This window comes from Homarus americanus, unplaced genomic scaffold, assembly GCF_018991925.1.
Source record: "Homarus americanus isolate GMGI-L3 unplaced genomic scaffold, GMGI_Hamer_2.0 scaffold11151, whole genome shotgun sequence".
Lineage (NCBI taxonomy): Eukaryota > Metazoa > Arthropoda > Malacostraca > Decapoda > Nephropidae > Homarus > Homarus americanus.
Window position 1 is genome coordinate 422,527 of NW_024737446.1, and position 27,867 is coordinate 450,393.

Here is a 27,867-nt window from a genome sequence, read left to right on the forward strand (position 1 = left end):
TTGAAGCTGACAGAGATCTTTCTGTAGTTCTTCACAGTCCATTTGGAACAGTACCTGTACTTAAGTTTTTCAATAACATACTATGGAAAATTCTTAAGATGTTTTCTACATTGTGGTCTTTATAAAAGATTATTAAGAATTCCTAGAAGAAAAGTCACTAGTATATATTTATTATCAGATTTAATATTTGTAACTATAATATTGAATTTGGCTCTTAACAGAAAAATAAATAATTGTATAATTATTTATAGTTTACACACATAATTTATATATACGTACAGTACTGTATATAGTTTACTCATATGTATAGCTTACACATATAGTCTATACATATATTGTATATAGTTACACATACAGTATGTATAATTTATTCATACAGTATATATAGTTTACACATTTATATAGTTTCCATATATGAATAGTTTACACATACAGTATGTATGACTTTAAAGAACATACTGAAAGGATCATACAACTTGACTACATAACAACAAAGTACATGAAATCACTTGTAACTCTCAGGTGGTGGCAGCCTTGAAGTTACCCAACAACAAGGACCTCTTCAATGATTCTACCCGTCAGTGTCATAGTGGCTGTAGACTGTTACGCCCGTATTGATAAACAACATCTTCCCTTGAAGAGGTTCGTCGTGTTTCAACCCGAGTTTTAAACTAAACGAGTTATGAGGACACCGTACAGTATAGCAGGGGTGGTGTGGCGGTAATTAACTAATTCAATATTATAAATTAATTTTATTGAATTAGTTAATTTTCCGCCACATCATAGATCTCAGGGTCATTTAGTTTAAAACTCGGTTAACTATTTGACTCTTCAAGGGAAGATGTTGTTCTATTCTGAGCATTAGCGCCAATGTGTCCTAGGTTCTTGAAGTTACTAAACCATTAGTTAAAGACACAGGCTACTATTTGCTGTACAATCCATACCCGAGACTTGAGACTTTGCATCTTTCATCAGGATAAAGTAAATATTATAGTAATACTCACTATAGTGTATTTTTTCCCAGATAAGAAAAGATCCCCCCCCTCCTCAAGAGTTACAGCTCATTGGCTGTCGCAAATCTATCCGATTTTGTTCGAGAATAATGATGTATTTGTAATGAGTTTATTCATATAAGTTGGGATGACCGTTTCTGAAGAGAAAGATATTTAGTTAAATTATGTAAAGATACGTACATTCATTATTTCAAACATAAGCTGTGGAAGTTTATCAGAAGTATTATACATGAATTAACTGTTAAACCCTGGTAGCAAATTCATGCTTTTGGAGGATGCATTTATTATATATTTTTCCCCATAAGTCATACTAAGACAAATTACTTATCAGTAATATACTACATTATGCAAAAACTAACATTTAAAAGATCAGAATCACATTGAAATATTACACGGCTGTCAGCAGGAGTGGGAAATATCACTACAAACAGCTTCATATTCCCGCCTCTGTTGACAGCTCAAGTGGCCAAGCTCCTCAGTCTGTAAACACTCATCCGCCAACTTTCAGGGGCCGTGTATATTTCAGTGTGGTTCTGATATTTTGTAAATTTGCATAATGTAACTCTTGAGGCGGGGCATCTCTTCTCAGCTGGGAAAAAACGCACTATAGTTTTTAGATTCTATGTAGACAGTGTATATTTCTGTTGGGTTCTTCAATATATAAGAACTATTATTCTATATATATATGTATTTTTTATCACTAGAATAAATCTTTGGAATAATTATGCATCTTAACAAGTAGTATACTATACTATAGTACATTTTTTCTCAGCTGAGAAAATATGCCCCGACCCTCCCAAGAGTTACAGCTGATTGGCTGTTGCAAACTTGTCCAATTTTGTCTGAAGTAACGATGTATATCTAAACGAGTTTATTCATAATAGTTGGGATGACCGTTTCTGACGAAAAAAGATATTTAGCTAAATTATATAAAGATACATACATTCATTATTTAAAACATAAGCCGTAGGAAGTTTATCAGAAGTATTATACATGAATTAACTGTTAAACTGGTAGCAAATTCATGCTTTTGGAGGATGCATTTAGTATATGCTTTTTTCCTCACAATAAGTCATACTAAGACAAATTACTTATCAGTAATACTACATTATGCAAAAACTAACATTTAAAAAATCAGAATCACATTGAAATATTACACGACTGTCAGCAGATGCGGGAAAAATATGAAGTTGTTCGCAGTCATATTTCCGCCCCTGCTTGACAACCGTGTAATATTTCAATGTGATTCTGATTTTTAATGTTAGTCTATAATATTACTGATAGTAATTTATAAATTTGCCGGAGCGAAACTCGGACAGATTTTGCAACAGCCAATCAGCTGGGAAAAAACGCGCTATACACAAAAACTTTGTTCACCAAGATAATGCCCAATAATTACTAAACATAAATAACTAACATAATTACCCCACAAGACTGACACCATTTACATAAGAGAAAAGCACAACACCTTAAAGTTTTGAAATACATGAAATTAGATGAATTACAGCTATAGATAAGGTATATCATGGATACATTATATTACTCAAACATTTCCCTTTTTATTTTGACCTGTTCACCTGAAAATTTAAAAAAAATATTCCTAGATGTGATTCTTGGAACGAAAAACCAGCAGATTGTGTAGACTGTCGAGGATTTCTGAGTGGAAAGGATTATCAGTGGGCAAACCTGTAGTAGGGACCGGTGACACGGGACTGGCGGTGGGTGTCAACAGCTTGCGGAGGACGCAAACGAGCCTTGGTCACCCTCGCCTTGACGCAGGAGTATAAGGCGGATAAGACCGCTAACAGTAGCACCGTCAGCAGTACCCCAAATGCTAAAATCATCTTGTAAGGCGTCACGCAGAACATGTTTTCATCACTGTGGGGAAAATGAACTAAATATGCACAGCTGATCATGGAAGAAAATAAAATACACATCTTGAAAAAGTCATCAACAAAGTCAGCAAGTGTATGTGTGATAATGTCATAAGTCACACAAAATTTAGTGAAGGTTTGAATTAAATATCCTAAACGTACAGTAAATAACACTCAGAGGCAGTGAATTAAATATCCTAAACATACAGTAAATAACACCCGGAGGCAGTGAAGTTTCCATTGCAATACTAAAAGAAACATCTTGGATAGTTACAACTACAATATACAGTCACTGTCTCACCTGAAGAAATCAACAGAGTCAATCGGTTCTTTGTCAATTCTATACTGTTTTACCAGGTTTGGTTGGCTCTCAATCCCCGGTGCTCGAACCTCGACAGAGTTGAACACCTCCACGCGGTCCAGAACACGACTTGGCAGTGCACGGGTATTGCCTCTCGCTACCTGTGATATAACGAGGAATTAGTTATCAGTAGATCTTCCTGTGTCTGTCTGCTTAATATCGCTACTGCTCCATAAACACCAACAAACATACACACTGCTCCCTGAACACCAACAAACATACACACTGCTCCTCGAACACCAACAAACATACACACTGCTCCTCGAACACCAATATACTCATACACTGTTCAACATACACACTGCTCCCTAAACACCAACAAACTAACACCAAAATACTCACACACTGCTCCCTGAACACCTACTCACACACTGAACACCAACATAACATACACACTGCTCCTCGAACACCAATATACTCATACACTGTTCAACATACACACTGCTCCCCGAACACCAAAATACTCACACACTGTTCCCTGAACACCAACATACTCACACACTGCTGGCTGAACACCAAAATACTCACACACTGCTCCCTGAACACCAAAATACTCACACACTGTTCCCTGAACACCAACATACTCACACACTGCTGGCTGAACACCAAAATACTCACACACTGCTCCCTGAACACCAAAATACTCAAACAAAAGATATTAAATTTAAGTACACTGTATTACATAACTATCAAACTTCCAAATAAGGTGTAAATACCTCGCACAGATTTCTATAACCTTGTACTGTACCTAAAGCCAAACCTCCTAAGTCTTTCAGTAATATAAACACATATATGTATACAACTAATGTTTCTTCTTCCCCAGGAGGAGATAGTAATTATTGGGTTAAGGATAAAGTGCTTACCTGCGTCAGCGCAGACTGGTTCTCCTGGATATCATCAAGTGGTTGGATACTGCCCTGGCCTCCCATCCGTCTTCCCACACGGTTGTTTGTACGGCCACACACAGGCTACAACACGTAAGACGTCTTTGAATATGACTCACCTCACAAGCAGACGTTGGGAATTTTACTTACGAGAATGAATAAGGTTTAAACAAGAATCAAGAGGAAAATTCCCAATCCTCGCCAGTGTTTCCTTCATTACTATACTCCCACTGAAACCGTCATTAAATCCTCACTAATTCATGTCAACCTAAGAGAGGTCAATATTTGGTTATGCCTGTATTATGATGACATTAGTTTTGTGTTGGATCATTTACACATCACATTTCTACAATGAAAAACTGACTTCTCAAAAATCATAAACATATTCTCACTGATATTGTTTTCATCAATATTTAGAATGATGTACGGTATACAGAACCTTAGCTAATAAAATTGGTGTCCAAGATGGGAGTTTTACCACTTATCATGAAAATAAACTCAATTCCTTTCTCATATAGATCAAGCAATACTTAACAGCTCACTACAGTGGCAATCCCTACAGGTTTAAATCAAATACTGAATAGGTTAAGTGTTTAATATAACTTTTAAACAGGCAGGGGGGCTTGCCTAAAAGTTATATTAAACACTTAACCTGTTCAGTATTTGCTTTAAAACCTATAGAATAAACTTTATATGCCATGTAAAATATATTATTGTGGCATATTCACTCAATCCATTATAAACTCTCTATTTTCAGCTAATTTTGTGTTATGAGGAGACTGACCAGACTGCAGGAGCCCAGGCAGACAAGGACGATGCAGCGGAGGTGGAGGTTGTCTCGGTCAGGGAACTTGAAAGCCTTGAAGGATGCGTAAGCCACCTTCACCCCGGTCCGAGGATTAGACTTTACCCTGATGGTTGAGGAGTTATATAGGTGACGAGTTGGTGAAGGAAATACTCGATAGAATTACTTAACTAATAATGTTTATAATGATATAGAATTACTTAACTAATAATGTTTATAATGATTTAGAATGACTTAATCAATCATGTTTATACTAATAAAAAAATCTTCTCTACTCATGTTTTACTAATAACCGTCTCGAGTTCTGGCCTCTCCCCGCAACATCTCATTCCCTTCAACCCTTGTGTTTTTATGATGCAATCTGCTTCTCTTACGGTGAATACAGTTCAGTGTTATATACTGTATTAGGTTCTCTTTGTGCTGACTGGCATCCAATGGTCTGGAAAGTTAGATTATCTGGCACGAAAAACCCAAGAGAAAATGTTTACTATAACCTGATAAATCATTACAGTAACCCGCCATCAAATTTGGGCCGAAACTGCTGAAAATGTAAGTCTAAATTGGCTTGATATTTTGGCAATTTTGCCCAAAAATTAGATTTTGCCGAGATATAGGTACTCCTGAGCATGCTGATTCTGAATCTATGATCCACGATTCGATTGTGGGATAACTAGTGGTCACAATAATCTTGGAAAATTTTAATGACATTTTCAATGTGAATTACTCTCCAACTATGGGTTTCCGAGATGCGATTTTTCGACCAAAATATACTTTTCTCTGGGAATTGCAATTTAAGGGGTTCACTAATTAAGCACTTGCATAATAACATAAAACACCATAAATTGCACCTTGGAAACCCACAGTTGGCGAGTAATTACAATAGAAAATTTGATTAAAATCTTCCAAGCATCATTAGGACTACTAATTACAGTACAACATTGGTGAGTTGTACTTTATAATAAACTATATTATTTATTAGTGTATCATATTTTACTAAATCTTTTTCCTTCACACATTGTTTTATTTATTTGACTTTATAATGTGTACATAAACTGCACTACAGTATACCACATAAGAACGTGAAAATAAAGCATCGTCAGGTTGTGGCTTGAAGAAATATCCAATAATCTGGCATATCTGATGGTTTGGCACCCCCCCCCACCCCATCCCTTCCCCCAGGATGCTGGATTATTGGACTGATGACGACAACACCTTTTTTCTAGGAATTGAAAACCAATGTATCTAAATGGTAACGTTAGACTATATAACAGAAATAAATATATAAAGGTCACTGAAAACTTATCGGCACAACTTAATTACATTTTAATTATTCTAAAATAATTTAATTATTTCAAGGCTCATTAATTAACACTAATTACTAAAATTTTATAACTCTGAACTCAAGTCCTTAACCAGCACGTAAAGGAATACCTTTGTATGTTATCACATCATTTGCCAAAATGCAAGTACAAGTAGGTCAGGCGTCCTGAGGATAAAATCTAGGCAATGTAACAGGTAAGGCATTATTTGGGCAACAAACATCTTTTTCTTGAGAAAATGGATATCAAGTTGATTTAAAACTTTTAGACAGCATAAGTGATGTTTTAAATACAGTATTCTGAATGTGTTTAGTCATGTTCAGGTGTACAGTACTGTACCTACATTATGTTGAGATTTTAAATCAAATCAAATTTTAAAGATTTTGACTGAAACAGTAATCTCAGGCTAGAAGAATCCATTTCTCTCACAATCGTAAATTCAAGTGTTTAACTACTTTAGTAATCCAAAATAACACAAAACACCAAAGCATACCATCTGGCTTTACCACACAGGTTGCATCAAGAGTCCCGGAGGGCTAGACAATAATAATATGTACTGTACTAATGACAATCTGAGGGCCAATATTTACGTCTGATATCTGTTACAAAATAAAAAAATGGTTAAGTCTTATCATCCATTTTTATATTTACACATCTGGTCACAGATTAAACGGTAGGTGCGACAAGGCTAACCTGAGAGGCGGCATGATGTCATCGTCGATGGCACAGCCGTGTTCATCAATCAGTTCTTGACTCTGGTCGCCAGAACCGTCGTGAGCTACGCAGGAAGTGATGCGAGTATCGAGGCCGGGACTCTGCCGCACCTTGAGCACCATGGTAGTGTCGTCGCCCACCAGCAAATAGTCCATTACTGGTTTACCTGCACCATGACACCAACACTGTTTAAACTTAACTCAGACTTATATCACACGTCAAGAATCGTAGCACACCATCACTAATAATGTTATGTTCTGTGGTCTAATGAGTCAACACACACACACAATAATGAGCCAGTAAACACAATAGAGACAAGGGTTGGGTCACTCACCGTCCATGGTCTTCCCGGCCACAACATCCATCCAGCACGACACTGGCTCCAGGTCCCCCTCAGGCCGCTGGTTCTCTGTAGAGCACATAAACATGATTATATCAGTAGAGTACATCTGTTCTGTGGTGTCTGTTATTAGTCTTGTATATCAACGTAAACTTTTTTGTGACAAGATTGAATCAATAATGTATACAATAATACAGATTCATACATTACTCTGGCTATACTGTACTGAGAATCTTTTATTCATGATATTTTGAAAGTTTAACGTTCTTATGTTCTAGTCTTAAATGTTTACAATTTTTTTATGTTTACAATTTCTTTATTTACTGCATCAAGCATGGGTGAGAAAGATGATTCCCCTCAGAGTTCCACCCCATAAAGGAGAGAGGATTTTCATGTTTGAGAATCTGTCAATCCAGAGGTTCCTGACATTATTATGGAAGGTGACTCGCCTTCCAAGAAGCATTAAAATGCTTCTCTTCTCCCTTCTTCTCCATCCCCACTTCCTTCTCTTCTCCCTTCTCCTCCTCCACCCCACTTCTAATTCCCATCATCATCATCAACCAGCAACATTCTACATACACACCTCAAAGTAAGTGTACTGTACTGCATTTTGTTTATACTTTGTATGTACTTTTCTGCGAGTTGGAACCAATTACCCAAGATCCCATTGAAATAATAGATTCGGTTAACGAACGACTCTGTGGAACGAATTGTGTTCGTTTACCGAGAGACCATTGTACTGTAGTTTAGTCCCAATATACAAATACAGTAATTTGGGACAGGGAAAAATAAGTAGAATTGTTGAAGATTTATCAAGTGCATGGAATAATTAGTATTTCAAGATGTATTAATTAAAATATAAAAAGTACATTTCCCCATCATGAATGTGATTATTATTGAAATCTTTTTATCCTCCTCCATCTATTACCTTTTGTATTTGTGATAATATCCTCAAGTTAACCTCAGTGCTGTGTAAAAGTCTGACAGTCTTCAGTTTCCATAAAGATATGATGTATCTACCATAACATTGTTAGAACCTTGGGACATACACGACCCCATCATCACAAGAACCTGTGGACCTACACGACCCCATCATCACAAGAACCTGTGGACCTACACGACCCCATCATCACAAGAACCTGTGGACCTACACGACCCCATCATCACAAGAACCTGGGGACCTACACGACCCCATCATCACAAGAACCTGTGGACCTACACGACCCCATCATCACAGGAACCTGTGGACCTACACGACCCCATCATCACAAGAACCTGTGGACCTACACGACCCCATCATCACAAGAACCTGTGGACCTACACGACCCCATCATCACAAGAACCTGGGGACCTACACGACCCCATCATCACAAGGATCTATAACCAGGAATATAACATCACCAGGAAGAAGACCACATCATGAAGGAACACAGGTAACACGAGAAACACAAACAGGTACTCACGCCAGAGGAGTAACTCAGGGGGTGGGTTGATGGGCTGCCAGTCTCTCATAGGATCGTCTTGAGCCCGACTCCTGTGGGAAGAGTTCTTATGATGCGAGGAAGCAAGTTGGCGAAGTTTGGATGCTACGTTGCTGTTGGTACTGGTGACATCTGCACTTGAGGAGGGTGATGAGGAGGAGGAGGAGGAACCAGCTAACACAACAGCCGCAATGGAATTAATCTCATCGTTGGCATCCTTCTTTCTGTCAGTGCGAGCATCCTTATTGACTACGTTCATCTGTAAATGTTAAAGATGTCAGGGAGAAATAGTGGCTTATAGTCTACATTGTTCATGAAAAGAAAGAAAAGCCTAATCCTCATAACAATAGATTGATCAGTTTAGGAGCAGAGCTCACCTGGTGATATAAGAGTCACTATTGCCCCCAGCAGTTATACAGTGATCAGACTATACTGTATTTGTAATAAAAGTAAAATCAAGGGTCCAGGGAGTATCTTGAAAATTATTCCTGTTTGGTACTGTACTTCTCTGTTTACGATAGAGGCAAATTCAACAGACTTTGAAAAGAGCATAATTAACACTAAAAAGAAACAACATTATCTTACCATCTACTTCCTGTACAGAACACTCACAACAAAATTTGGACCCCCCCCCCTAAAAAACAAAAACAAAAACACTGATTTTATAATTTACATTCTCAAAATATCACTATCCATTATTTTCATACATTGAGGTGAAAAAATTGGCTGCCGAGTTGATTGTTGTATACCAACACTGTCTAGGTACACTGGATACTGTATACCTCCAGTCTATGTACACCTGTACTGTACCTTACCTCCACTGTCTATACACACTTATTACACATGATGACCTGTATACTGTATCTGTATTGTCTGTGAACATGCCAAAGCAACTGTAAACCTGTATGATGATTTAATGAATAAGTACAGTAGTACTATTGTTTTCTATTAAAGTACAGGATGATAAGAAATGATCAATGATATATAAGTATCCCTAAACATTATTTTCTGTAGCAACTTCAGAATAGTATATGATTTGTGGCAACTAACCCAACCCATTCATGGCACTTTTAACATAGGCTTTTATGATAAGTTTATTCAATTAAAAGAGTGGTACAGTATAATCAAAATCCCATGAGTAAATGCCATGATAATCTTTGTAGAAGTGAGAGTTGTGTTAGAACCTCTGTCTTGAAACTGGATATTTTATGAGTAGTACCGTGAGGCAACAGTTTTATCTCTAATAACTTACATTTGTTGATGAACCAGTGTACTGTACTGTGCTTACTAACTCTGACCAGGTAGTTCTCTCATGCAACACATAATGGATGTCACTGTAGCTGCTAGAGGGACATATTATTACCATCATGGAACTTTCAGGACCTGTCATTGGCCACTAGGATATATTATTACTACATATTACGGAACCTTCAGACAGTGACATTAGTCTAAAAAATCAGACAAAAAGCTTCATGGTAAGCAGCTAGCATGGATTATGGTCCAGGCTACAGGAGGTGTACAGTATTGCTGGCCTGTAACAATATGACGCTTATGATTCTGACCTGCGCCACAGCCTGCAGTTCCCCGGGATTACGGTCCAGTTTGCAGCGAATATGCACTTGTTCATCTATTACTTGCTGTACCCACTTGTCAAACTGGATGTATACCAACAGCTCATAGGTGTGGTGGCCCAACTGTGGAGACAACAGGGAATTATTGGAAATGATATGAAAGGCTTAGAAGGGAAGGGGAAGACATGAGAGACTAATATTATTATTATCATCATCTTCATTATTATTATTATTATTATTATTACTACTATTTTACTATTATTAATGTTATTAAGATGGATGTATAGTATATGAGAAGATTGGTAAAGACTGAGGAAAAGTTTAGAGTGAAAGGGCATGGTGATTTAAACTGCGTATTCTCTCTATATTACCATTATTGATTACCCAAACATCTTGTTGAGAGGCAGTGTAACTATTAAGATTTCTGTCTCCAGTGTTATAAGAACCATAGATGACACTGTTCAAGAGTGTGTGGGTCTACACTCCGCACAACTCACTGGTACAGTACTTGCTTTATTATACTCAACAGTTTTCTTTTTAAAACCCAAAAGGTATTGATGGGTTAGTTATGTCAGCCACCATTCAGAGAGGACAGGAGTACAAGAGGTGGAGGTGTACTAGTGCACATCAAGGACCACCTAACCTAACCAGCGATAATGTAGCCTCTGTGAAGCTTAATTTAACCTTCATTAATATTGTTGTTATACAAATGGAGGTTGATATGACCCGCATGAACTCTGTAGTCTCTGAGGAGCTGCTTGATGTAGATCAAGTGAGTTTTGTCCTCAGTCATGTGGACTTTCACATCAAGCAAGTAAACACTAAAATAAATTTCATCCAAGTATAGTCACTGATGTTAACTCGAGTGGTCCTTTGTTATAACTGAGATGGAAATTAATAAGACCTAACTGAACCTTGAACCTTCACATAACTCGCTGGTCACAGGCATGAGTCACTTGATGGAGCAGCTTCACGAGATGTACCTGGACATTACTATGACTGATATCATATGGAAGTTAACACTTATATATCTATTGTACAGAATGTTCATTATTTACATTTACATATACTACAGCGTGTCTGACGGTGAACGGACGTGCTCTTTGGGATCCGATTTGGATCATACTGAAAGCGGTTATTTCTGACATTTAGAAAAAAGTGAAATTATTGTGAAGATAAACAATTGGCAAAATGGGAGACAATGGAGACCCAAGAAAGGACAGGAGGAGACAAGCAGGTGTGCAAAATGAGGCAGGTCAAGCAAGTGGTAATAGAAATACTGTCGGAACCAGTGGGAATCAAAATGGCAGATGTGGAATGTGTAAACAAACTGTCCGAGAAAGGGAAAATTAGCTTTGTTGTGACGATGCAATTTATGGTTCCAATGTAAATGCTTAGGAATATCAAGAGAAAAATATTCAAACATTGTAGAATGTGGAGATGTGGACGGCATAGTGTGGTTGAGCAGTGAGTGCAAGATGAGTCTCTTTGATGTACACAGTAAGATCGAACAGATTAAAAGAAACATAATTCAGCTGAAAGAGGAACTTGTGTCTGCCTTCCAAGAAAAGCTAGGTGCAAATTCAAACCAAACCAGCAAGGATGAAATAAAGATGATGGTAAAAAATAAAGTTCAGGAGAGTCTTGACAAACATTTTGAAAGAGAAAAACAAAAAACAATGTAATTGTCCATGGCATTCCACCATGTCCAGATGAGAGAGAAATTCAAGAGGAAAGTGGGGACAGAATCAATGTAAAGGTGTAACCAAGTCAGAAGAAACAATGTGATATTGAGAAAATTAAAGAACTAAATGGTGTTAGTGACAAACTGGAAATAGTTGATGATGATATCCAGCAGATTATAAGGTTGGTCAAATCAGGAGGGTTCACTAATAATGGAATGCCAAAATATGCCCCATCTGTATTAAGTTCAAAGACAGTTAAGTGATGAAACAAGTACTGTTTGGGGCCAAAAAACTGTGCCTCGTCCATTGGGAATGGTTGAATAATGTTTACATTTCTGGAGATTTTACGAAGAAGCAAAGAGAGGATAGACAAAAAGTATATAAAGAAATGAAAGCTAGAACAGATGCGGGTGAAACAAATCTCAATATAAGTAAAGGTAAAACATTTAAAAAAAAAGAGGAAAATATATCAGAGATGAACAATATGGTGCAACAGGAGGAGGGGCCGTCCGAGGGGGAAGCCAAACATTTCATAAACAATGTTCGAGGAGCAAGGAAATGTCCGTATGAAAATAATGTAAACAGTCACAGAAGTAAAAGTGAAAGTTCTCAAAGGTGTATGCAAAGTGCAAATGAGAAAATTTTAATTCTAACCCAGATTTGAGATTAAATGTAAATAAGCCCAGCTTCATAGTGGAAAACTTGAAATGTATGTACAGTACACAAATGCAGAATCATTAGTAAGTAAATGTGATGAGCTGAAGGTTACAGTAAGTAATGCACACCCAGATATAAATTTTGTACCTGAAACTTGGATACAGGACTGTGAATCACCACTAAATTATAGAATTTCAGGATATATATGGAAATCTTGCATAAATGCTCAGGATATAAGTGGAGTACTGTAGTCATATATTTTAAAGATGAGCTGCTACTAGGAGAGCTTAATAACAGAGGAGTGAAGGATGCATTATGGTGCTGGACTAAATGTGAGGATGTGAAAATTCTGGCCGAGTTACTTACAGAAAGGATGGTCAAGGAGCAGGAATGAACAATAAACTAGTACAAATGATAAGAAGAGCATCATATCTTGCACAAGGAAACATAATATGTGGAGATTTTAATTCTCCCCAAATTAACTGGAACACTCATTGTGTTAAGGAAAGTTAAATCTCTTTTTCAAGTATATTTTTGGATCTGTTACAGGACTTACTATTGAAACAGATCATTGATGCTCCAACGAGGAAAAGAGGTGAAAATGAACCCAGTTTACTACATCTACTTATTGAGGACGTAAATTTTAAAGTATTAAATATTGAGTATGAGGAGCCACTAGTGACCATGCTGTACTGATGTGGGAATATGTTGTGAGAGTTAAACATACAGAAATCATCCCGAGATTCAGTTATGATTTCAATAATGGTAGATTTCAAGAGCTTAGGAGTGCTTCAGGGACTCATGATTGGACTGAAATGCTTGACTTAAATATAAACGTTATTGATGAAAAGTGGAAGATTTTCAGTAATAATGTGTTGAATATCTGTTAAACAGTTCAAGAACCGCCTTGATAGTCAACGTATACATGAGGGCCGAGCCTGGCAATAAATCCCGACAGGGCTAATCTTCACCAGGATGCTACTACTACCACTTCTATACCTTTAAGTGATGAAGCTTGATGCTGATATGATTCAGTTGGATAAGCTCTACTCGTACTTAGACTTGACATAACACAAGTTAATTCCGATATGACCTAAGTGGATCTTAACAAGACTCTTACATGACCCATTATGAAACAGAAGTGTAACTAACCTCGTCTTCGATGACCTTTACGCCACATTTCTGGGCAGAGATGAGGAGGGAGGTGGTGGTGGTACCTTGACCCATCACACGGCACCGGCTAGGGTACCCACGGGCGTACACTGATCCGAAGAACGCCTCCTCTGTCCTCACCTCCACCGTCAGCGATCCATGAGAACATTTGCTCGTAACACCTGTAATGTCCACACAACACCTGTAATGATCTCACAACACCTGTAATGTCCACACAACCCTGTAATGTCCACACAGCACCCGTAATGTCCACACAACCCTGTAATGTCCACACAACCCTGTAATGACCTCACAACACCTGTAATGTCCACACAACCCTGTAATGTCCACACAACACCTGTAATGTCCACACAACACACGTAAAGTCCACGACAAACGTCCACTCAACCAACAAAACGGCAAACTATAGATACCAGTTATATATTTTCTGCTGCGCCCTGCTGGTCTCCTCCTTTGCCGTTTGCTTCTTCGCAGCTGGTGGCATTCCTGTACCAAATCTCCACATGTCTATAGTACTTTTCTATTAACACGATGTAAAAATTACAGATGATATGCGACCATAGTATACAGGGCCTCAAGCTGCGGGCGACCGTGAGACATGACTGAGTTACGAGCATCAGTCCAGCCGCAATGTAAACAATGCGTTCGATTCGTTCCTGACCTTGAATTTATTACTTTATACTTAACATCATTCATTTAATTCATTATATATGTAACTAATATACCCTGTACCTACATTCAAGTTTACATAATAAGACAAACTTCAACTTTAATATCAATATCCACTAAACTAAAAATTTAATAAAGTGGTTTATCAAGTCGGAACAGTTTATCGCAGACAACCGGGAGTTCCAAACTCCAGTCCCCTGAAAGAATTCTCTAAGCATTATCAGGTTAACGAGAGAGCGTTATTTTCGACCCCTGCCTATTAAGTAATTCATATCATATAATACTGTCGTATTAATATGTCCGGTATGAAAATAACAGAAAAAATGGATTTATATCGATAGAAACAAAACTAACACAGCACATACCTAACCACACTTAAGAGAACCTAACCTGTTTTCCTCTTTCTCTTGTCTCAACACGTAGTTTGACATTATATACTAATATCAGTACTGTATCACATTCTCATGTGTACACTACATGACTAAGTGAAAATAGTCTCAGCTGTGTTCATCTGCATGTGACCGTAAAGTAAAACTCCCATCAAGTTATTTCACGAGTTTATAGTCAATATTTAGAATCTTCTGTGATTTCACCCATAATTTGGTATACAGTGAGTGAGTGTGCGTTTACTTACCGACGAATTTATTAGCGAGAGCTGACTTGCTGGTGGCTGTATGGCTCTGCTCCTCCGCCCCGCTGCTGATGACCTGCTCGACACAAAAATAATCAGTCTATTGTTTTACGTCTCATACACATCTCAGTACACGTAAGTCGATCAATGTGGAGAATTTAGTTATGAAATAAAAGCATCCTATAGGCGACATGCATTAAGGAAACGGTATCATATCGGTAAATATTAGAGCTTAAAACATTTTATATGCTTGTGTGACAGTTGCGTTTAGTGTTCAGTGGGACACTATGGTTTACTTTTACTTTTTACTTTTATCCTCTTCGTCACTGATAGGCTCGTTAGCCGCTTGGGCGGTTGGTCACGTCTCTGTTACGCACTGTTGGCAGATACTGGGCATGCACTGGCTCCTGAATATATAGGAACCCGCTCCAGTGTTGGTCAAGTCTGGCCTTGAAAGAGCTCACACTCGGTGCCGTCACAACACTCTCTGGTAGATTGTTCCAAGAGTTTACAACCCTCACCCCGAAAAAGTTTGCCCTCGCAGTTTTCTGTACTTGTGGTTTTTTTCAAACCTTAGCTGTGACCCCCTGAGATGTTTGTACACTTCGATTAGGTCGCGCCTCGCCCGTCTGTAGTATAACCTAGGTAGTTGCAGGCGCTCCGATCTCTCTGGGTAACTGAGGTTCCGTCAAGCAGGCACCAGTCTGGTGACCCTCATTTGGACATTTTCAATCAGTTGACAGTCTCTAGCATACCTCGGGGACCAGACGGAGTGACAATACTCCAGACGGGGAAGCACCTCACTCTTGACGATAGTGACGAGCGACGGACCGTCTAGAATACTCTAGACACTGTATCTAAATGACCTTCTTATAAGACCTACTAGTTTCGCTGCCTGGTTCACCTTCCTCTCTCAATGGCCCGAGAACTTAAGTTCATTGTCAACATACACAGTGGTTACACACCCAGGTCCTTTTCACATTCGGTCTCAATTAATGTAGTCTCTTCATCCTGTTGTGACATGTGATACGCCTCCTTAATGTTGGTGCGACTCAGGTGCATCCTTTTACACTTCGCGACATTGAATTATAAAAGATATTATTCTGTAGCTCTTCACAGTCTGCTTGGTTCTTAATTTCCCTAAATAACTTGGCATCGTCCGTAAACATTTGTATGGAGGAGTGTACAGCTTCTGGCATATCGTTAATGAAGCAGACAAACAACAAAGAGCCCAAGACACTGCCCTGTGGTGGGTACACACGACGACTTCGTATCATTTATCACCACATTTATGACCTCTTTGCGGTCATGCAGAAAGTCTCTGATTTTTTACTAGGACATTTCCCCGAATCTCGTATCCTTCCAGTTTCATTCACAGCCTTTTATGGTGTACGCTGTCGAAAGCCTTGGCACAATCTAGGGATATATTGTCGATATTTCCGCCTTGTTCTAGAATTTTATTCCAAACATCCAGTACCGGCATAAAACCGTGTTGGTAATCCTTTACAAGGTTGTTTCGTAGCAGATGTTCCATCATGACATCTCTTACGATGCTCTCTACACACTATGCTGGTCAGGCTTACTGGTCTACAGTATAATTATTTGTGGAGTGACGATCGCCCTTCTTGAATAAAGGACTTAAATAAGCCATTTTCCAGTCATCGGGGACCTTTTGCTCATCCAGGCATTTACAGAACAGGATCTTAAGGGGCTCCGGAAGCTCGCTACACAGTTCTCTGATCGGCTTGTTAGCCGCCGGGCGATCGGTCACCTCTTTTCATTTATATTCTTCACCAAAAGATCGGCTCGCTAGCCGCCCGGGCGATCGGTCACGTCTCTGTCACACTGTTGGCAGATACTGGGCATGCACTGGCTCCTGAATATATAGGAACCCGCTCCAGTGTTGGTCAAGTCTGGCCTTGAAAGAGCTCACACTCGGTGCCGTCACAACACTCTCTGGTAGATTGTTCCAAGAGTTTACAACCCTCACTCCGAAAAAGTTTGCCCTCACGGTTTTCCGGACTTGCGACTTCTTCAATCTTGAGCTGTGACCCTTAGTGGGGCGAGCGTCCGCCAGCTCCAAGTAAGGACACTCAACTGAGTAGTGCCCCCTGAGATGCTTATACACCTCATCTAGCTTTGACAGTTTATTTCATATAACCTCATCCGAAAACACAATGTGGGTCAACACTGTCAAACCGTCTGTCCTCAAACGTAGGAAGATTGATCACATCCTCTGTTGTGAACACCGATGAAAAAAAAATTGTTCAACGCCTCCGCCTTATCCTTCATAACTACCATCTTCAAGCCTCATGTCTGATATGCCTACTCCCGTTTTTAATTTCGACTTTGTGTAGCGGTAAAAAGCCTTTGGGTTTGACTTAACCTCACTTGCAATCTGCCTCTGGAACTCATTTTCAGCCCTTCTACACTCTGCCTTTACTGGGTTCCTGCCCAGCTAATCATATTCTTTGTATTATGTTTTATATGAGTAAAACAATATAAAATTTTTACTGCGTAACCTAACGGGTTTGATTATTTTAACCTAACCTAACCTGTTTGATTATTAACTTAACGTAAAGTCTCATTATCAACTTAACCTAACCAAACATGTCTGATTTAATTATTAACCTGACCTGACTTAACCTAACCTGTTTGATTATTAACCTAATGTAACGTGTCTCATTATCAACCTAACCGAACCAAACATATCTGATTATTAACCTGACCTAACCGAACTTAACGTGTCTGATAATAAAGGCCATATTTCATGCATCAGTGAGCGTCATACAAGGAGTAAAAGCATACCAGGCGTCACTTACCTCCACAAGAAGTGTGAACACCACAGCCATCCATGTTCTTGTCGTCATCCTTGTGCACCCTGAGGAATTTATTTTTACATTAGTTGGTTCTGGCAAGACACAGATAGTATATACAGGTAAATATATGAACAAAGGAGGCAGCAAAGTTACTAAAGGTATTTTTTTATTTCGGTGACTATATGACGGTTTTTTTTTTTTTTTTTACTCACACTATTCAGACGCTCAGTTACTGTACGCGACTGTTACTAATATACCTTAACTCAACTATTTAATTTCTCTGCCACGATAAATAATTTCCTTAGCCGCCTTTCCAGCAAGGATGAGGCCGGGCCGTATGTCAACAACACATCAGAACTCACTGAGCTGAAACTCATCACGCAGCTGAGTTATTACCGCAGTCTTCCCGCCCTCCCAACACCCCTGTAGCTGCTGTGAGGTGACTGGCCATCAGCGGTTACTGTGTCATCTTTCAGGCCAGTTCTTATTTAGCTGTTCTTACTGTTCTTTTTTCTACTTATTCCCTGTTCTTTTATTCTTATTGTGTTATATTTTGTTGTTGCTGTTCTTATTGTTTTAAGTATTTGAAGCTGTGTTGATCTTATTGTAGCAGATAAATATATGAGTTTGATTGAGAGAGAAAGATAGAGCTGGGTGTCTTAAAGATATCCTTCCTATTTCACACAACCCCAACAAAATACAGCAACCATCAAAACAGGATTCAACACACCACCCATCTCCATCCTGTATGTGCAAGGATTACTGCGTCTGCCTAGAGTGAACTGGCGCGTATCAACCTCACCACCCAGACTAGCAGCTACGCCTTGATTACTTGATTGCACTTTACTACACGGGCCAACTCCCCTAAAACCAACATACGATATATCAAAAGGTGTACAAATGAGCGGGGCACATGGTGGTTTATAAGACAATCCTCACCGAACGGGAGTGAGAGGATGACTCCAATGTATCACATCTGTTCAATCCACTTATTCTTATACAGTAGGTCGCTTGCTAGTAGTCATCAAACCAATAAACTAGGTTACAATATTTTATAACCTTCCGAACGGCTGATAAGATGATGGTAAAATGATAAATAAATACAACTTGGTATCTATGTATCTATCTGATTTCCACGCTTCATTGGTGCCTCTCTCAGTACATATTGTGTGGTGGCGTGTAACCGCCCAATCATAGTATATCAGATGGCAGGCACTAGTAAGGTGTTCAAGATGGCCTCGTCAAGCACTACATCTCGAGTGGTACACAATAACTGTTCTTCGTCATAGACCGTTAACTGTTATACTGAGGCTGGCCATGAGGGAGCTCCACCCACTGTCTATGAGTACCAGTTACTTTTCTACTACCACTCCCAAGTTCCAGCTACTTTTCTACACCACTCCCGAGTACCAGTTACTTTTCTACCACACACAATTACCAGTCACTCCTGTTCTACCACGCACAGTACCAGTCACTCACCATCCTAAGGGCACCCGCCACCCAAATAGACCTACATTACTGGTCTGCCACCCATCCCGATTTTTATGACGATTTTGCTAATAATAGAATCTAGAATTTATATACTGTAATAACAACAATGCAACACTAACAAAGACAGTACAACACTAACAATAACACAAACAACATAAATAATGGCTATAGTCTGGTCATCAACAACACCAACAACAATTATAGTGAGGTCACGATGGTTATATCAAGTAAGAATCGCCCACATTCTTCCCTATAAACTTGTGATAGGCGTCTGTGATGGAGACAACAGAGATCCACTAATTTGTCATCATCTCCTACGTGTTCGCTGGAGCTTGTTTGGTATTAGAGGCACAAAAAATTACATCTTCATACTTCATCATGTACCTGTCTTGAGAAATTAATATATTATGCCTTTCTTTTCTTTAATATTGTATAATAAAGAACAAATAATAATTACATGGAACTAGTAATGGATTTGCTTGAAAGAAACGTCTACATACTTTTTCACAAGCAATGAAATACATTTTAAACAATTGGAGTTAAGTTTATATAAATACTTGATATATGCAGACAGGTTCATAAATCTAGTACGCTGATAAGTAATGATTTTATGTCGTAAGTATTTTTAAATGTAATCATGTGACAGGAGAGTAAAAATCCAACAGGACATTAGTGTGTGCCGGATCCCCGCCCCTGATGCCCGAAGTCAGAGTAGATGTACCCATACTGTACTTGATGACTGCAATATAAGATCTACGATACCCGTGTCTGAGGAAGGTAAGTTGTTATTACAGAATAAGATCTACTATAGCTGGTAAACTATATCGTTGTATGACCTACAAAACTATAAGGCCGTTCGCGAGTTGTAAACATTGCGTGTATAAATGGTTGATATTGCAGGTACAGTCAACATGCCTGCCTCTTTATCATTTATGTCTTCCTTATCAATGTTTATCTTCTTCTGTTTCCTTTCCTCCTTCTTCTTGGCTTTATCTTTTTTATCGACTTTTCAAGTTTTTCTTCCTTCATAGGCAGAATTTAAATAGGTGAAGTTTAATGTACTGTGCGCAAAAAAAAAATCACCATGAAAATAGCATGATGATGATGATGATGATAATAATAATAATAATAATAATAATAATAATAATAATAATAATAATAATAATAATAATAATAATAATAATAATAATAATAATATTTCACTAATTCAGGGAGAATAAAACAAAAATAAAATAAAACATAAAACAAATGAAAATACACTTAACTGGGCCTTTACACAACATACTTCAGCATCAGTCAGACTCCAAATACGTTGGGTGACGAATTTCCTTGACCGTCATCGTTCCGTATAAATCTATGGCATCAACCCCGTTACCTGAACCGTATACAGCGCATGACTAACGCTTGAAACTACGGTATACTTAACACTACTGACTTACTTTTCCCACATCTATAACCTAAGGAACCACATGTTAAACTCCACCCTTAAGCAGTCAACGTTGAATGAGTTAATAGTTATTATAGGAGAATGAAAATCGTGTATTTGATAGAAGGCGGTAGCAAGAGTGTTGTCCACTCGTGCACAGCGCCGACGACCGCTTCTCTGTAATGGGGGTGTGATCCCACGCCACGCCAGTCCCGTTGTTCCCGCCCGGCCCCGCTAGGCTCTCTTACACCTTCCGGAAGTGTTGACGCGCTGTGAGAGGAAGTACTGGTGGTGGTGAAGTTGGTGGTGGTGGAAATTGGAGTGATAGCGCTGTTGATGGTGGTGAATATTGTAGTGTGTGTGTGTGTTAGTTGGTGGTGGTGGTGATGGTTTTCGCGATATATAAAAGTTATTGACTATATTGATTTATATTACGAAATAACAGTAAAATATAAGTAGTGATAATCTATCAAACCCAGATAGTGTAGTTGACACAATATGCTGTATAAAAGTGTATATCATCGAGTATCGTAAACTATTCAATATAAAAAAAAGATTTCTACTTAATATTCCGAAGTGTTGAGATCCTTACGACTGGCAGTTTCTAAATAGACAAAGTTACGGAAGGAGATGAGAGAAAACTTGAGTGGAAGGTCATCTCCATCTTCTACATCACAATAAACGTTCAATTACCATTTTCTCTTACAAAGTTAACTTGTCTGTGTTCTGGTTCTATAAACTGCCTGATTGGGAAGAACCTTTACCTCGATTTGGGAAAGAAAGGCATGGACGCAAGTGTGGGTACGTGGGTGTGAATAATGAAGTGTGGGCACGTGGGTGTGAATAATGAAGTGTGGGCACGTGGGTGTGAATAATGAAGTGTGGGCACGTGGGTGTGAATAATGAAGCGTGGGCACGTGGGTGTGAATAAGGAAGTGTGGGCACGGTGTGAATAATGAAGTGTAGGCACGTGGGTGTGAATAAGGAAGTGTGGGCACGGTGTGAATAATGAAGTGTAGGCACGTGGGTGTGAATAAGGAAGTGTGGGCACGTGGGTGTGAACAAGGAAGCGTGGGCACGTAGATGTAAATACGGAAGTGTGGACACGTAGATGGATGAGGAAGTCTGGACACAAAAGTGTTCACGCGTAGCTGTGGACTCGGGATGTTTGAACTCATCAGTAGAGAGGGACACGGAAGTGATGACCCGCGGGTATGTACACAAGTGTGGAGACAGGTGTACATGCACAAAGTGTGGACAGGGCGGGTCTGACAGAAAAGTATGGACACGGAGGTTGGAGACGAGGAAGCTCACCATTTTTTTCTCACACAATACCGTAGCGGCCGTAAACCTGAGAGGCAAGAGTGTGCGCCAACAGCCAGCTGAATGAGGAATGGCGGAGCGTGGAGTAGACAAATATTTACCACCATGACTCTCACAATAAGCTCTGGGTGTTTCATCATCCTTCTTGTTAATTAAGGGGCAAAAACCTCAAATAAATGTTGTGGTGTGGAGCCTGAAGCATGCAGTTGCCTCCTGTATTAACCTCATATTGTTCCCCTATTATAAATCTTTGTTATAAATGACAATGCCTCCATCACCATTGTACCACCATAAACATTGCTACTTTTACCATTAACATTGTAACTCTCAACAATGATAATAGTTTTGCCATCATTAACAGGTCGTCTGGAGTCTTCTCTACCACTAAGCCTTCATTATGGTCTCAAATTACACATATTATTGCAAATACTAATGAAAAGTTTTGACAGGAGTGAGTTAGTGTATGGACGAAGCCCTTCAGGTCCCTTATGATAACCACTGTCATAAGACCAAAGTCACAATACTACTTGAAGTTACTCAAAAAATCCTTCACAATATTGCCATCGACTTTTCATAGCAAATAATAGTGACCACCTCAAGATTAATATGGGGCGATACCCTTGAGTGAATGATTCATGTATTCAGTCATGATCCACATCCATAAAATCAATCAATGACTCATAATAATAATACAAGAATTCTCCACCCTATATAGAAGACTCTGGGTATTCATTAATGTTACTTGATATCCAGGTTAGTTACACAGGAAGGTGGAGCCGCCAGCAGTTGTAAATTACGATGAGCTACACGCGAAGGAACAACAATACTGTATTTACAACTGATGAACCAGCACAATTGAAACTCGAACGTGATAACTTTGATTCACCCAATTACATTTCTATCTTGGCCACCTTAAGTTAAAGATGTGATATTTTGTTTATTCGTTAACTTTTATTGTATTGATATTTATTGGGGGTGTGAGGGTGAGTGGGAAGAGGTGAGTGTATGAGGAGTGAGAGGGATGAGGCTGTGAGGAAGTGAGAGGGATGAGGCTGGGGTGTGTGAGAGGGTGAGAGAGATGAGACGAATAATTAATGTTAATCAACTAATTCAGAAAATACGATTAACCCCTTGTATACTGCATGGGCGTCTCTCTCTCTCTACTGAATAAAATCGTCTGTCATTAGCCAAATAAAACATTAAAAGTGACATCCTTGTAGTGTATGGGCGAAGTACCCATGTAACTCGTGTTCCTGAGAGGCAAGAGCGAGGTTTGCCCTCTGAGAAGCAGCAGCAGCGACAATTTGGCGAAGTTGGTAAGCGTGTTTAATATACGTGGCGACGCTCGAGCTCCCTCACACACAGGACTTCCGTTAGTCGTAATATCGGAGCAAATGTGGTCGAACATTGCCACGGTACCTGCTAGACACGGTTGAAAACACGAGAAAAAGGAGGGGGGAAAAATAAACAAAAAATGGGAAGGACAGGATGTGGGAGATGATAAAGACGGTAACGTGATGATATTACTGTATTTCAACTATTAAGGTCTTTACGCGCACAACATAGTAATTATTCTAGTACGCCAACAATTAAAATTACAAGATAGGACTCTGAATGATGATAGGAAGGAATAAGAGGAAGGCAATAATAGTGGGATCAGGGAAAGATGAAATAGATATGAGGGGAAAAACGATGAAAATAGAAAGGAGTTGAGAAGGAAATATTAGAGCTAAGATGAGTAGTAAGAAACAAGAGAATAACCGAACAATGAGACAAAAACCGGAGAATAACTGACCAATGTGACAAAAACAGGAGATAACCGACCAATGTGACAAAAAACGGACATTTGATCAAGACTGAAAAAGAACGCGAGGAAGAGAAGTTATAGCAAGAACAGGAAGAGCAGATGTAGTACCAGGAAGTGTAGGTGGACCGCGAATAGAATAAAAAGGAACAAATACCGGAAGATGTAGGGAAGGAACACGAGGAAGAAATGGGTTAAATGAGGAAAAACAATAGATGACAGTGGAACAAAACATGAAGGGAAGCGCAAAACAACGAAGACAAACTGCAACAAAACAAGAAAAGGAAAAGTGGAACAGAAGAACGTTGAAATGTTGAAATACCAATGATAAAAGCAATAGTCATTTAATAGTGGTGCATTAGGAGTAACACATAACCATTACAGAGGTACTTGTGGCATGTCAGGATTCAGGCAGCCAGGTATTAATACAGTGTAGTGGGTTTACTCAACCGCATAATGAAAGGCAACAAACCGTGACAGGGTGGTTACTCATTCATCAGCGTCACATTGCATTACCATCGCCCACCCTGCTGTATGGAAGATAGATTTGGCTCACATACAAGAAACATGTCAGTGCACTTGTCAAGTTACTAGCCAAGACAACATCAGATTAACAAAAACATTACTCCACATTCCCTAACAGGACAAACTGAAGAGGCACACTACAAGGATACACCCAAGACAAGACTAAAAATATGTCAGATCAACACACACACACCCGGAACACCGTCACCTCCTGCCGTGACGTTTGGAGAAGTACCGCACGAGAGGGTATGAACACCTTAGGGGTTAATCAACAACACGCCAGGGCGAATAAATGCCAGCAGGTGAAAGATGCTGCCACACTAGGTGGAGCCCTCTTCACATGCGACCTCTGTAGATCCCGTAATACCTCTCACGCCACATACTGTAGAGTTTACCAACAAAGACGACACCAACACAAAATTCCCAAACTTTTTTATCTCTGGATGATTGTCATAATCGACTGTGAGTGACAACAGAGATGATGATGATGATGATAATAATAATAATAATAATAATAATAATAATAATAATAATAATAATAATAATAATAATAATAATAATGTTTTCAAGCGCGTAACCCGATTAGTAATTACACAAGTCCTTCAACAATTAAGAGCTATATATAATTTGTTTGCGTTGGCTGTTGGTCCTGTGTTGAGCTAAGACTTGTATATAAAATTATACTAGACGATGGTTACACATGGTACCAGAATGCTAATCACTGAACTAATAACCCCAAGATTTGTGCTTAAGTTTTGGCAGCACAATTGAAATTAACACTATACTCCTACAGTACTCTGAAGCCTCATACCACCCACTCATAGTCAAATTATAGACACGGTTCATAGCACTCACAGCATTTACTCCATCTCATATGCAAGACTGAATGTTGCAAGAAATAAATTATCACTTGTGCAACATAATTACTCTACAATAAAACCGCAACATCTAGGTTCGTTGCTCTCCCGTTACTATATAACGTCTTGATTTGTTTTTGTGTCAAATTTTAATGCTGATCCAATTGCTGTGAAATTATTTATTTATCATCACTTCGCCTGAAAATACTAACACCGTCACAACTTTTGTTTAGATAATCTCTCACATCACGCCTCTTCCAGATTAGTATTATAGTGTTAGTGACGTTAGTATCACTGACTATCCACTCAGTAACAATACAATTATTATTTTTTTTCTGTTATGTTCTGAGTTGACAAGATAAATCGTTCGAATATACAGACGTCGCTTAATTCTTGATCAACCATAGTCTGATTTAACACTTAAAATAACCTATTGCTAAACATCTCACACTGTACTATAACTTACCTTGAACAATCGATGTGGTATCAGAAAGGAGTTGCGCGCCAAGTGCTTGTTAAAATTGTTTCTTGAAGAGTCAGTTGGTGTTGATCGGCCTATTTATGATTTCGGGTAAGTCACACACGCACAAATCAGTAGTTATATCTGAATATATCTTTTCTACTAATATTGTTTTATAATGCACATGAGGAGGTGATATACAGTCAGCAAGTCGACTATCACGATGTGTAGTGTGTAGCGGAGGAGAGGTGGAAGAGGTATGGTCTTCCCGCCGCCGACAGTCGAGTGTAGCTCTGGATCCAAGCTCTTGTCCACGCTCCCACACTCACGACTAACGTTTAGGTTAGGCTTCCAGTTCCAGCTAGCGTCCAGACTCCATTCCCCCCCCCTTCTGCTTGTCATGGTGGTGGTGGTGTAATAATTATGCAATGCCTGTTTGTGGTGGCGGTGTTTAGTTTAATTTACTATTGTAAACTAAACTACACAACTTGGTACACAAACGCCATTCTTGTAATAAATTACTACTGGAGAGTTTGAGATAATTATTTTATTTTGTCCTAAAATTACAAAATATATATTTTTTTTACATTAATTCACTTGATTCAAAGTACATGAACAGGATATGTAATAATACAAACTCACGAATCAAATCAAACCTGTGAACTAATCTAAGAAACACTCAAATTATTTTCCTTCTCTCCTTCCGCGTATCATTCTCTCTTCTTTCCTCTAGTCCTTCTCTCCTCTCCTCCCTTTAATCCTTATCTCATCCTTCCTTCATTAATCGTCCTCTCTATCTCCCTCAAATCATTCTCCATTGCTTAACCCGAACCATTATATCCGTACTTGAGTATCTTGATTACTTACGCTGGTCAACCTGGATCATCACCTTGATAGCAGCTCCATCCTTAGCCGTTTGGAAGGCTTGGACCACCTGAGTTAATGGGAAGCGATGGGTCACTAAGGGCCTCACATTCACTAACCCCGAGGATACAAGGGCCAGGGCTGCAGGGTAACTGGGGAAGATATTAGCCATGGGAATAAAGTCAGAAAAAATATTTATAGTGAAATATAATCATTACGGTAAAATTATAGTTTCGGTCATTATAGGGAGAGAAGGATTAGAGGGGGGAGAGAAGGAGGATTACAGGAAGGAGAGAAGGATTAGAGGGAATAGAGAAGGATTAGAGGGAGGAGAGAAGGAGGATTACAGGAAGGAGAGAAGGATTAGAGGGAATAGAGAAGGATTAGAGGGAGGAGAGAAGAATTAGGAGGAGGATTACAGGAAGGAGAGAAGGATTAGAGGGAATAGAGAAGGATTAGAGGGAGGAGAGAAGAATTAGAGGGAGGAGAGAAGGAGGATTACAGGAAAGAGAGAAGGATTAGAGGGAATAGAGAAGGATTAGAGGAGGGAGAGGAGGATTACAGGAAGGAGAGAAGGATTAGAGGATTACAGAGGGAAGGATTACAGGAAGGAGAGAAGGGTTAGAGGGAATAGAGAGAAGGATATAGAGGAGTATAGAGAAGGATTAGAGGGAGGACAGAGAAGGATTAGAGGGATAGAAAGAGAGAAGGATTAGAGGCAGGAGATAGAAGGATTAGGGGCAGAAAAGAATAGTTAGAGGAAGGAGGAAAGAAGGATAACATTTTGCTCTTCTATCCGCAAAGATATGAGAATCCTTCCTCTTCATTATCCTAACCCATCTTTATCATCTTGTCCCTCCTACAATCCCTATATTTATCATTAACTACAACTGTATAATTCCCTCTAATGTAGCTTTACCAGTTGGCATATCGGTAGACGCCACGAATATCCATCTCCTTGGTGGCGGCTTCGATAATTGGAAGAGTGACGTCGGGTTTACCTCGTCCCACCAATACCATCACACCCCGGGGAGCACTGGCCTGGGGAGGGGAGCGGCAAGACACATTACGTCAAAACTGAAGTATGACAATAGAATTATCCTGTAAATCCTGTATAAACT

At 39.1% G+C, this 27,867-nt stretch overlaps 1 protein-coding gene across 1 annotated transcript in view; it reads right to left on the reverse strand.

Moving 5' to 3' along the window:
- Positions 1-2,354: 2,354 nt before the first annotated feature.
- Positions 2,355-27,867, reverse strand: part of LOC121873440 — a 43,295-nt gene continuing 17,782 nt past the window's right edge. The window contains exons 7-19 of the mRNA XM_042377019.1: positions 27,666-27,787; positions 26,750-26,898; positions 18,000-18,058; positions 15,181-15,253; positions 13,857-14,038; positions 10,354-10,485; positions 8,774-9,050; positions 7,305-7,379; positions 6,950-7,136; positions 4,917-5,043; positions 4,112-4,216; positions 3,189-3,349; positions 2,355-2,891 (exon numbers count right to left, since the gene is read on the reverse strand). Of these exons, the coding sequence (XP_042232953.1) occupies positions 2,687-2,891; positions 3,189-3,349; positions 4,112-4,216; positions 4,917-5,043; positions 6,950-7,136; positions 7,305-7,379; positions 8,774-9,050; positions 10,354-10,485; positions 13,857-14,038; positions 15,181-15,253; positions 18,000-18,058; positions 26,750-26,898; positions 27,666-27,787 (1,854 nt within the window). The 3' untranslated portion in view covers positions 2,355-2,686. The remainder of the gene's footprint in view (positions 2,892-3,188; positions 3,350-4,111; positions 4,217-4,916; positions 5,044-6,949; positions 7,137-7,304; positions 7,380-8,773; positions 9,051-10,353; positions 10,486-13,856; positions 14,039-15,180; positions 15,254-17,999; positions 18,059-26,749; positions 26,899-27,665; positions 27,788-27,867) is intronic.